The sequence below is a fragment of the Nematolebias whitei genome, chromosome 2, assembly GCF_014905685.2.
Source record: "Nematolebias whitei isolate Nwh7 chromosome 2, NemWhi1, whole genome shotgun sequence".
NCBI lineage: Eukaryota > Metazoa > Chordata > Actinopteri > Cyprinodontiformes > Rivulidae > Nematolebias > Nematolebias whitei.
In genome coordinates, this window is record NC_056499.1 from 57256342 (window position 1) to 57269596 (window position 13255).

General features: G+C 43.1%; 1 protein-coding gene across 1 annotated transcript in view; it reads right to left on the reverse strand.

Moving 5' to 3' along the window:
- LOC119424973 (SH3 and multiple ankyrin repeat domains protein 2) overlaps positions 1 to 13255 on the reverse strand; it is a gene marked incomplete in the record, with an annotated part of 297817 nt that overhangs the window by 97085 nt on the left and 187477 nt on the right. Inside the window, 1 exon segment of the mRNA XM_037692499.1 lies at positions 9255 to 9360. Within this exon segment, the coding sequence (XP_037548427.1) occupies positions 9255 to 9360 (106 nt within the window).

Consider the following 13255-nt stretch of genomic DNA (forward strand, 5'->3'; position numbering starts at 1 on the left):
ATAAAAAAGAGTGTTCTTTCAATTGATCAGTGCAGGACACTTAGAAAGTCTCTGGATGAACTTAATCTTGTGTTTCTGGACTCAAATCAATGAAATACAGTTCTTGTCCCAGGAAGGCCAGATTTGACCTAAGGCTTAGTTCACTACATATCTATATATCTACATATAAAGCCTACATAAGCATCCCTGCATCTATTTGTGTGTGGTTGTGAGCATGCATAAGGCTTCTCTAATAGAACATTTAATAGTAACTGTGAAGCAGCAGAGACCCGACCCCCAAGACCAGAGGCAGACAAAAAAAATGGGGACCAGAGCCCAAGACCCCAGGAGGGACCCCGACCGCGGAGCCCCCAGAGCCACCCACACAGGATGAACCACTCACCCACCCCCCAGATCGGACCACAGGGGAGAATTGGAAGATCCCCACCAGCGACCACATGCAGTGACCCCCCGGGGACAACGGCGACAAACTCATAGGCCCCCCGCCAGAACCCGCCGCACCGATGCAGTTCCAGGCCCGGGCACCGAGGCCCGGGCACCGAGGATGCACACCACCCAGGCCAAGGCCCGACAGGGCCAGAGGACCCGAGCCCCACCAGGCAGACACCAGGCCGAGCCGACACGCTCAGGCGCCCAGCCCCCGACACCAAGGGCCCCAAACGCGCCAGCAGGCAAGGGCACACCCCACCATGGGGCCGCGCGATAGGGGCGCGATGCCAAGCACCCCCAGTTGTATCAAAGAAGGGGCAGTCCGAGTCTCGGCCTAACAAATACCCATTCATACACAGACACAATCACACAGTCCCAACCTCATTCTCACACTCACTCACTCAAAGACATACAATAACGATACATTTCATTCTTATTCCCGATACGCACTCTATACCCCCCAGGTCCAAGACATGTACCCGCCTTCTACAGGGGGCAGCCCATGCCAAAACCCAGGAGGTAGACCCGTTCATTCTCGAGCAGAGAGGAGCCAATATCCCAGACCCGGCCTAGGCCACGCCCAGCCGACAGGACACCCCCGGCACGAAGAGGTCACGCCACCGACCACCCCCACACACCGCCAACTAACAAACACGCGCCCCCAGCCGACTGCCCACCAGGCCCGGCAGCCACCCCGGCCAGCGGGCCAACCATGGCACCCAAGAGCCAAGCTCAGGGGGTCCAAACAACCCCAGGGAGAGCACAGTGCCAGCACCGCCTACGGCAATCCCCCAGACCCCGAACCCCCACATAGTCCTGGTCAACACCCGACAGCCTGCCCTTCTCCCGGACCCCACCCCCGGAATGGCAGTTAGGGAACCAGGGGGGTGAGAGAGAAAAAAGAGAAAAAAAAAGAGAGAATAAGACCCTGACACATACACCCCCACCCCTAGATGTGCTGGCAGTGCCAAAATCCTTTAAACACGCTGCTGTCCAGCCTCTTCTGAAAAAAAACAAACCTTGACCCCTCAGTCGTGTCCAACTTCCGGCCTGTCTCCAAACTTCCATTTGTTTCTAAAGTACTGGAGAAAATAGGCGAGTCCCAGTTGAAGTGCTTCCTGGAGGGTCACGCCATCTTAGAGCTTTTCCAATCTGGCTTTAAACCTCTCCATAGCACTGAAACTGCCCTGCTGAAGGTCTTTAATGACATTTTCTTAAACACTGATACCGGTGATTCTGTGCTGCTTGTCCTATTGGACCTCACAGCCGCCTTTGACACCATTGACCATGAGATCCTCATTGCTAGGTTAGAGCAGTGGGTGGGCATCACAGGGTCAGCCCTCAGTTGGTTCAGATCTTACCTCACTGACAGATCCTTTTGTGTCTCCATCAAGGATTTTAGTTCTGCAGCGGCAGAGCTTAAATGGGGGGTTCCGCAGGGCTCCATCCTGGGTACCCTCCTATTCTCTTTATACCTGCTGCCGCTTGGTGCTATTTTCCAGAAACACAACATGCCCTTCCACTTCTACGCCAATGACTGTCAAATTTACTTCCCCCTAAGACACAATGGCACATGCTCTATTCATCCTCTGCTCGACTGCCTAGCTGACATCAGGGACTTGATGGCTTTAAACTTCTTAAGTTACAATGAAAAGAAGTCTGAAGTCATGTTGTTCCCTCCCAATGACACAAACACAAACCACTGCATCGACCTCTCTGCTTTAGCCCTGTCAGAAAAACAAAGAGTCACTAATCTGGGAGTGATGATGGACCCTTCCCTGAAACTTAACAATCATGTAAACATGATTGTTAAATCATGTTTCTTCCAACTGAGGCGGCTGTCTAAACTGAAGCCCATATTGTCCAAAAATAACCTGGTGACAGTAATACATGCATTCATTACATCTAGGCTTGATTGCTGCAATTCGCTCCTGTTTGGTATCAGTCAAACCTCCATAGCATGACTACAACTTGTCCAGAATGCAGCAGCCCGATTTTTAACCAGTACAGGCAAAAGAGAGCACATTACGCCAGTTTTGGCCTCACTGCACTGGCTACCGGTTCACTTTCGAATCCGGTTCAAAATACTCATGTATGTCTACAAATCACTGAACAGTTTCGTCCCCCCCCATCTCTCTGATCTGCTACAACCGTATGTCCCACCATGTTCCCTGAGGTCAGTGGACCAGTTGCTCCTCACAGTTCCAGGAACTCATCTTAAGTGCAGAGGTGACAGGGCCTTCTCTGTAGCAGGACCAAGACTCTGGAACGAGTTACCTCTGCTTGTCAGACAGGCCCCCCTCCCTCTCGGTTTTCAAGTCCCGTTTAAAAACCCACTACTATACGGTGGCTTTCAACACCAGATGATCTGTTTTGAACCTGTATGCTCCACACTGGTTTGTCGTCATTATCTGCATCGTTTTTATGTCTATATTCTGACACATCTTTTTGTATTTTGCTTTGTGTGTTACCTGTTGTTCTGTCTGTACAGCACTTTGGTTGGCCTTGTCGCTGTTTTAAGTGCTCTATAAATACAAACCGGATTCCAAAAAAGTTGGGACACTAAACAAATTGTGAATAAAAACTTAATTCAATGATGTGAAGATGGCAAATGTCAATATTTTATTTGTCATATGACATAGATGACAGATCAAAAGTTTAATCTGAGTAAATGTAACATTTTAAAGGAAAAATATGTTGATTCAAAATTTCACAGTGTCAACAAATCCCAAAAAAGTTGGGACAAGTAGCAATAAGTGGCTGGAAAAAGGAAATTGAGCATATAACGAACAGCTGGAAGACCAATTAACACTAATTAGGTCAATTGACAACATGATTGGGTATAAAAAGAGCTTCTCAGAGTGTCAGTGTCTCTCAGAAGCCAAGATGGTAAGAGGATCACCAATTCCACCATTGCTGCACAGAAAGATAGTGTAACAATACCAGAATGGTGTTACCCAGCGTAAAATAGCAAAGACTTTTAAGTTCTCATCATCAACCGTGCATAACATCATCAAAAGATTCAGAGAATCTGGAACAATCGCTGTGCGTAAGGGTCAAGGCCGTAAAACTCTACTGGATGCTTGTGATCTCCGGGCCCTTAAACGTCTCTGCACCTCAAACAGGAATACCACTGTCAAGGAAATAACAGAATGTGCTCAGGAATACTTTCAAAAAGTATTGTCAGTGAACACAATCCACCGTGCCATCCGCCGTTGCCAGCTGAAACTCTACAGTGCAAAGAGGAAGCCATTTCTAAGCAAGCTCCACAAGCTCAGACGTTTGTACTGGGCCAGGGGTCATTTAAAATGGAGTGTGGCAAAATGGAAGACTGTTCTGTGGTCAGATGAGTCACAATTTGAAGTTCTTTATGGAACACTGGGACGCCATGTCATCCGGACCAGAGAGGACAAGGATAGCCAAAGTTGTTATCAACACTCTGTTCAGAAGCCTGTATCACTGATGGTATGGGGTTGCATGAGCACTTGTGGCATGGGCAGCTTGCATGTCTGGAAAGGCACCATTAATGTAGAGAACTATGTTCAGGTTCTAGAACAACATATGCTCCCATCTAGACATCATCTCTTTCAGGGAAGACCCTGCATTTTTCAACACAATAATGCCAGACCACATTCTGCAGCAATCACAACATCATGGCTATGTAGGAGAAGGATCAGGGTACTGAAATGGCCAGCCTGCAGTCCAGATCTTTCACCTATAGAGAACATTTGGTGCATCATAAAGAGGAAGGTGCGACAAAGAAGGCCCAATACGATTGAACAGTTGAGTGTTGTAAGAAGTGGGGATGCCACACAGTGGTAAAAATGGACTTGTTCCAACTGTTTTGGGATTTGTTGACGCCATGAAATTTGAAAACAACAGATTTTTTCCCTTAAAATGATACATTCTCTCAGTTTAAACTTTTGATCTGTGATTTGTGTTCTATTCTGAATAAAATATTAGATGTTAGCACCTCCACATCATTACATTCAGTTTTTATTCACAATTTGTTTAGTGTCCCAACTTTTTTGGAATCCGGTTTGTAAAATGGTATCGTATGGTATAAACAGTTTTTAAATGAACTCTCTGACTTTCTAACTGGTATTCTGCTCCAATATGATTGTGTTTTAATTTTGGGAGATTTTGATATCCATGTGTGCTACCCTGATAAACCATTAGCTCAAGACTTTATAGACCTCATCCAGTCCTTTAACTTTGTGTAGAGTGTTGTTGGTCTGACTCACCAGCAGGGCCACACCCTTGACTTAGTTTTAACGCATGGTTTGTCTGTTTCTGATTTAGAAATTGGTGACACTGTTTTTTCTGACCACAAACCGGTTTTATTCAACACCTCTTTGATTTGTGAACTGGTACCTCCCCCTCACCCAGGCCCTGTAGGATTTTTAACCCTTCCACCGCCGCACTCTTCTCTTCCATCTTTGCTAGTAATTCTGTTACTGACTCTGAACTCTTTGTGGGTCTTACTACAAATGAGTTGCTTTCTCGGCATCAGGAGGCCTGTGTACAGATCCTAGACTCAGTTGCCCTGTTAAAGCTAAGGAATCGAAAATGCACGCCCCACCCTTGGGTAAATGAGACCACACGAGAAGCAAGACACCTGTGCAGGAGAGCTGAGCATAGATGGAAGAAAGATAAACTCCAGGTTTCCTTTGATATGTTAAAATCATGTTGGAAAGTGTATCAGACCCCCGTTAAACAAGAGAAAAACAAATATTTCTCAAAAATTATCAACCCAAACAGTCACAACCCTCACATTCTTTTCAACACCATTCTAAACATGCCTCAGTCTGAAATCACTTTGGGTCCTGAGTCAGCTGCCCTGCCTGTCATTCCCTTATCTGTTACAAAAGCACGATCCATAGTGAACTTCTGGGTCGCACGGATTGCCATTGTTTATGAATAAAAACTGTCTTAATTTACTTAGAATAGTACATGCTCTATCTCCACCGATCTTCATGTAGCCACTCATATTTCCATTACAATTCACTGGTTAAGATGATAAGCGACGCATTAGACCTGTCCCCCAGCCTGGGCTGAATGAGAAAAACCCTGCAAGATACAGAATGAATTATTTCCATGGTGAAACAGTACCGCTCAGTGAAGTTGCATATCATTTTAACCATGACGTAAATATGTCAATGATTTTAACTGTATACAAGTGGTGTAAATAAACAACTTGAAAATCGGCGGAGATAGAGAACATAGTTTTCTAAGTAAATTAAGACCGTTCTTATTCATAAACGGAATTATACTAGTACATTTTCCTTAATCAAGTATATTCAACAGCGATCCGTGTGACCCAGAAGTATTCCTTTTAGCGCATGCGCAAATGAGCAACACTACGGATCGGGTTCCGTAACAGATTGGGGAATGACGCTGCCCCTAGATCTCTAACTGCTGCTCTGAGGTCACGTGACCTAGAGTGTACAGCTACATGAAATAATATCAGAAAGTTTTTGATCAAACTCTTCCTACCACCACATCTTTTAAGATATGCTTATATATTATATATAAACCATAGTAATTTTTGTTGACTTTCCACCAGTATGTTTGACTTGGCTATTGGCGTTATGGTTTGGTCGTGAGGTGCCTCAGATGGGAGAGTACAGCTATTTCCTATGTTTCTCCATTATAATTCTGACAATTTTTTTGTTCAGATGACATTGTGAGGAGTGTTTTTAACTTGTCATATTTTTGACAAATAGTGCTGTAAAAATGAGAAAATATACACGAGTGTGAACCAAATCTTATATCACTCACGCTTCAAGAATTTTATCAAAAGACCTTGTGGTTTTTACACAGCACGTGTTTGTTCGAAGCAAGATTTTGTCTTTTCTTTCTCCTGCATCTGTGTGACTGCGCGCCCCCCCCCCCCCCACACACACACACATAGACACATGTACGTACCCACGCACACACGCACGCACATGCACACTGTCTTCGTCTCAGGGTTTAACACCCCTCCAGCCCTCGTCTAACCGGTAATTGGACCCCCCCCTAGACTTCTGAGTATTACCCAAACAATACTACGGTCAGGCCCTCATAGGCCGGATTCAAGAAAGATGTGACCTGGCACTAACAACCTTCATCTGGAGGATGCACCCCTATTTCACCTCACAGGTCTTAGAGTCAAGTAGCAGTGAGCCCAAAGTTTACCATAAGGTATCCTGCATTATGGCTGCTCTTCCTCTATTTGACGTTTTGCAATTGGTACAAGACCTGGTAATTTTCCTAGGTTGGGACAAGTTGGCCATATGGGGATGCTGTTCAAAAATCCAACTAAGTATGTTAAAAACCTCCCAAAATCTTCCCTCTTCAGATGTGATCCAAGTCTTCAGAGCTTGACAACCGTGTTCCATCTCTACCCGAAATGACTGACCGACTTTCGTCTGCTATCTTTTCTTTTTAAACATCTCTTGTCTCTGATTGGCTTGTTTCTGATCTAACATCCATTTTGAAAACTTGTCAATCATTTTGAAGACTTTTCAACAGTTCAAAAGTTTGTCTCCATTTTTTCAGCATGTGGTTTTTAAGCAACCGCTCAGCTGTCTAAACAGCGTACTTCCACTTCTGTTGTAAGCTCGTGCTTTGCGTAACATCCTTGTATCCACCGTCACCACACTGAGTTTCTTGTCAATTGCTTCAAGTGACTGTTTCTCAACTTTGAACTTGGCTCTTCTAATCCTAAACGAGAAAAAAACTTACTAATAGAAAAGTATAAAATGCTTCTTCTAAAATCACTTGACTTAATAATTAAAAGTGAAATCCAGATCAAACTTACAATCACTTAATGAATACTTCTTTTGATCACAAAATAGATTATAAAGGAACTTTTGATTACAAAAAAATATTATAATAACATTCGATTGTTTCAGTACCTTGACAGACAGACATTCAATCTTTATTTTACTCAACACACCCACAAAACTTCTTTGATTTATCATTCATTCATTAAGATTGCTTTATTTCAAAAGTCTACCTCCACCAGACATGTGCATTCTGACTTCAACACCTCTTTTCATCCACCTAAAGCCCCAGTATACTGCCACGTACATCCATACGCAGAGGTACTCACGTACGTACGCAGAGGTACGTGCGTACCCTCCGTGCAAAGTTCAATTTTTTACGACCGCATACGCGTACGCGGTGTCGCACAATAAACTGCCCAGCGACGGACTGTTTTGTATGCGACACCAATGTATAAAATTCCCCTTCTTCATCTCTGATCTGGTCTTTTCTTTTGTTTTTTTTTGCCAAGAGGAAGTGATCTCTTCCTCCTCCGTTGATGCCATGACTGAAATGGTGAGAAATGGAGGAATTTGTCACGAGCGAATTAAACTCAGGTCCAGCATGGCTGCGGAGGGTCTGGAGATTTCCTGGTGGGCTGGTCTGATGTGTGGGCTGTAGAGCCAGCGCTCTCTGTTTCTTTTAATTTTTTAGATCTTTTTATTAACAACATATAAACACAGAACACCACTGTGGCTGAGGCTGCCAGCGCTCGCTTTTTTTTCTTTTTTCTGACCTGTCAATCAATCCAGTAAGCATGTCAGCAAATGACCAATTGGCGACCTCAATTTGTCCCGAAGGTAAACGCCCCTTGTCTGTGAAGCTGCTCTGCAGCTGCTCGGGGTGGATGCTGGAGTTTAATGACTGAACCCTCTGCGTACAGTACACGCGTACGTAAGCGTGAACGGACGTACATGGCAGTATACTGGAGCCTTAACTTGACAGCATGCATGCATCTCTGACCTGACTTCTGGGACACATTTAGTAATACAAGTAAACATAGATGGCCTTTCTGTTAGCAACCTACTGTATCTCATGAACAGCTTGTTGGATTTGACTGAAACTCACAGAAATTAATCATCACATGTATCTCTAGAAATGATTAACTTTTGGAGCCATTTTGATTCAAGCTGGCTGCCACAGCTACATCAGCAGGCAAAAAGTAGACTATAACTCACTCATTCTTTGAGATATTGAGCTGACATTTAGTATGGATGTAGATGAGTGCGAGTTGTTATACATTACTAATGCAAATCAAAAATCCAAGATGGCTACCTTACCTAAATGAAAAAACACGATAACTCTGCCATTTTTAGAGCAATTCAGCTGAAACTTGGCATATTGGTAGCTGAGAGCAAACCCCAACACAGAGTACTGTCAAATCAAATATTTAAATCGGCAGCAGCCTGGCAGTCCCTGTCAAAGTTTCTCCAGAAACTTACTAGTTTAGTTTGAAATTGTAAGCATTCTCTTTTAGCTTGTCTCTTCTAGCTTCTCTTTTAGTGCTTAGCATATTCTTAGTTTAGCGTATTTCTTAGTTCATAACTTAGATCTTATTACTGTTTTTCATTTACAATTTATACTTTTGTTGGATGTAACTGGGACCCTGTGCACACAATTTCGTTCCATCACATGTGCCACATGTGAAGAGAATGACAATAAAGAACCTTGACTGGACTTTAGCATCATCAAATCAGACACTACTGTTGTGTAGGTGTTTCTATTGCCCTCATTCTGTGCCATAATGCTGATGGAACTGATTGCATGATATTCATGTAGCTGTGCAGTGAGAGTTAAGTTTCAGCATAGGCTATGCTTAATGACCTCCAATAAAATTGCCTGAAAGCACATGTTGCTGACCAGATCATTTTTATGTAATATTGCCAGAATATGCACACAATGCAAGGCGTTAATAGATGATGAAAAGTTGAAAAGTGCAAGGTACTGGACATGCCCCTCATGACTTGGGCCAATATTTGCACATTTTCATGCACATACTAACTGTAGATACATCATACCTATTGACTTCTGCTTCCTCATGATGCCCTTCTCAGGTAACCCCAGGTAGGCTCCTGGCACAGTGGGTGGCACCACTGCTACTCCCTGGCGGTCGTGATACATGGACTAAAAATCAGAATAGTGTTTAAGATATACACAGCAATACACACTAATAAATCTTGAATGCAAAAATATTCTAATACCTTTGACCTTCACAGGTGCATAAATAAATATTACATAGCTAAATGATTTGACTTGATCACCAGCATATTCTGGACCTTTGTATTCTATATGTTGATTGTTTGCCAACTTTGCAGCTGGAAACACAATCTCATTTTAAAGGAAAAATTAGTTGCCATTCACAGGTCACATTTTCTGCAAAGGCATCAAACAATTAATGGAAGTTGAGCAAACTGGACTTCTGCCAATTGTACTTCAATTTCACACTTAGCAGTTGTCATGTTGACTTCGCTCTAATGCACTTACCTTATACGCATACCCAAGTATGCTTACAACCCTTCAAGTACAGCATGTTTTCCTGCATCCGTGCATTTATGCATAGTTGCAGGAGTGTACTGATGTCAACTCCATTCATCTACCCTGGGTCATGTTTAATCACTTATGTGTCAGTGATGGCGGAACAGTGACTCAGTGGATAGAGTTGTTGCCTCTCAGCAAGAGAGTCACTGGATCAAATCCCGGCTGGGGACATTTCTGGGTAGAGTTTGCATGTTCTCTCCATGCATGCTTTGATTTTCTCCAGGTACAGTAGTCCCTCGCTATTTCACGGTTCGACTTTCGCAGACTCGCTCTTTCACAGTTTTTCAAAGTAAGATTGGACATGACACACAATTGGCTAATTAATGGATGAGCTGCACAAGCGGCATGGATTGTTTATTCAAAATAAATTATTTGAAATAATTTAGCACCTGCTGCACCAAATGCAGGGAGAAGTTCCCTCCTGCAGCGTGTCATGATCTCCACCTGTGGCTCTCTGCCCCGCCCACTTCTCCGTTGCATTCACATTCGTACTCATCACTCCCAATCTTCCTCCTTCTGTGTAAATAAACAATTTAAATTTAAATACTGTAACAGTTTAAATAAACAATCCATGCTGCATGAGCAGCTTCATTTTAATAATCAAGCGCAACCGGAACTGAGCCTTTAGTCCCCCTCGGCGAACGGCCAGGCCACCGGGAAATATCTTGATGCTTCAAATGGACAGTTCGCCCCCAACCTGCTGCATGCAGTAAGTGCAAAATCATTAAAAATAATTTATTTTAAATAATTTTGGACCTGTGATTGTGATTTTATTTTATATTTTTACTTTTTGTCCGCTGCACTTGTCTGATGCCTTATGCCTGAACACGTCTGCTATGCCTTCAGACCATCGATTCCAGCTAAAACCCTCGGATAAGATTAGCTTTTCCGGCCTCTGTGTGAATGACCCATGTATTTTTGATGATTATCTCAGACTCCTGAGTTGAGCTCTCAGAACCAAGCTCCACATTCTGAGAGTGTTTGTCAGACTTTAACTCACATATCATCTCATCTTGGTGATATGTGAGTGGCAGGTGGCATAGAGCAGCAATCATGATATGCTGTGCTCTTTCAGAGCATTTAGGAACATTGTAAGAGTGTGGGAAAAGTTTTAAAATGCCTTAATATATATAAATACTAAAATAAACTGCTACTTACTACTACTACTACTTGTGTACATAATTTTGTTCCATCTCACGTACCACATGAGATGGTAATGACAATAAAGTTTACATGAACTACTATCTGCTCATGAACTACTATCTGCTTGACGGCCGTGCTGGGACCCCCACACCCTACCCACTCCACACGCATATGTATTATGTCTATTTATGTTGCTTTGCTGTGGTTGATTTTTTGTATGCCTCACACCGTGCCCTGTCTAGGACACGGTGTGAGAGATCTGTTTTTAATACATCTCTCCTTATGTTTTTTCCCCTTTTCTCTTCTATCTAAAAGTATTCTGATAAAGAATAAAGGGCCGTGCTATCATAGCAGCAGCAACGTGCACTCCGCCCGTGTTTCGGACGACTGTACAAACATAATCTCACTGTATCCTGATACATTGACAATAAAACTCATGCTGTGTCCCAATCCAGCGGCTGCATCCTTCGAAGGCTGAATTTGAAGGCCGCTTACGTCACAGCGACGCGCCGAGGCCTGTCCCAATTCGAAGACTCCTTCAATGCGGTCCATAAATGCGGCCTCCTTTTCCCCAGATTTGAAGGACAGGTCCCGTGTATCCTTCGCTGTCCACCCTATCCCAAGATGCATTGCGGGCACACAGAAAATTCTGGTCGTAATAGCGGACGAAGCAGCGAGCAAGTACTTTTAAATGTAAGTATGTTAAAATGTGGGATAAAAAATTAAAAGCCTAAAGCGGTTATGATTTAAAGCAGCCGATAGGCTTTTGTCATTTGTGTAGATACTTTTTTTAGTATTATTTTTTTGTCGGAGGTCAGCTCGTACAGCGGGTCCCGTAGTACTATCACCGTTAAGCTTTTTTTTTTAGGGAGCAAGGAGCAGACCGAAGCTTTTATTAAACTTCAGAATGAGAACAAACACATTTTTACTGGTCCAAAACACTCTGCAGCTGTGGCATGGAGGTACAAGAATGAATCCATTTATTCATCTTATGCTTCTGAGTACAGTTTCATTAACCCTCATACTGTACATAACCTGAGATCTTAATATATACAGGTCCTCTAGTGTTGTGCTGTGAAAACTGTAGTTTTTCAATGTGGGTTTAAGATATTATTTTCCATGTTCCCCCTTTTCATTCATTTTATGTTGATGTTATTTGGATAATTTTGGAGAAGATGGGCCTACAGGAGAAGTAACTCCTCTGCAGGCTAAAAAGAATTGGGACAACCTAAAAAATAAATACAAAGTATGTGCATGTGTAATGAAGAATATAATTTGTACGTGAAGCTGTTAATACATGTAAAGTTTAAAAAAAATGTTTGTTGCTCGTCTTGCTAACTGTGATGTCTCATGTCTTCTGTTCAGGACTGCAAATATCCAGGCGGGTCAGAAGAAGGAGTTAGTGGGAAGCTGCTGCTGCGACTTGGCCCTGGTTTGTCCTCATGGATGAGGTTTTAGGACAGAGACCTTCCACTGCACCTCCTGTCCTAACTGTCTCCATCACTGAGGACAGTCCAGGTCCAAGTGCAGCAGTGGGTGACCAGGAAGACACGGCCAACTATGTCTGTAGTCTTCCCCATATTGAACTGAACTGAGACAATTGAACCAAAGTGAAGCAATTCAATGACACCTGGGGAAACCTGTGCAGGTGCTTTGAGTTTAGTAGATGATCAGTGTCACACTCAGTTTAAAACATTCATGCAACATTTGAGCTGATTTCTCCACAGTATTCTAATTTTTTTAAATCCTGTTTTTGTGAGTTTCATGAGCTGGAAGTCCAAATTATGTAAAAATAAACAAATAAATACTTGAAATAGTTTAAATTGTGGGCCCTGAATCTATCATCTATTAAATATTAACTTTTTGAATGGAATTATGGAAGTTAAACAACTTTTCCATGATATTCTAATGTTTTGGAAAGGGTCAGTATATATATATATATATATATATTTAAATATAATATAATAAAATTGTGTTAGGTTAGGGAGGGGGCCCTGTGAGCTTCAGTGCCCAGGGGCCCCTGGGGGTTGCTAATCTGGCCCTGCTTGGAAGGTGAACTATCTCAATTCCTCCACTGAATGCTATGGAAAACAAAAATGTTCTGTTCCCATCCTCACCCCTCGCTTCCCCCAGGTCGTGGACCTGTGACAGAAGGTCAACCAAGCTGGATGATAAACATAGCACCTCTTATCTTGATTATGGCTGGGAGGGGGTCTCTGGACTGGACTGTGCTACGACCTTCCCTAAACTCAATGCCTCCACTGGCCTAAATGTATTATCTCTATTTATGTTGCTTTGCTGTGGTAGATTTTTTTGATGCCTCAAACCATGCCCTGTC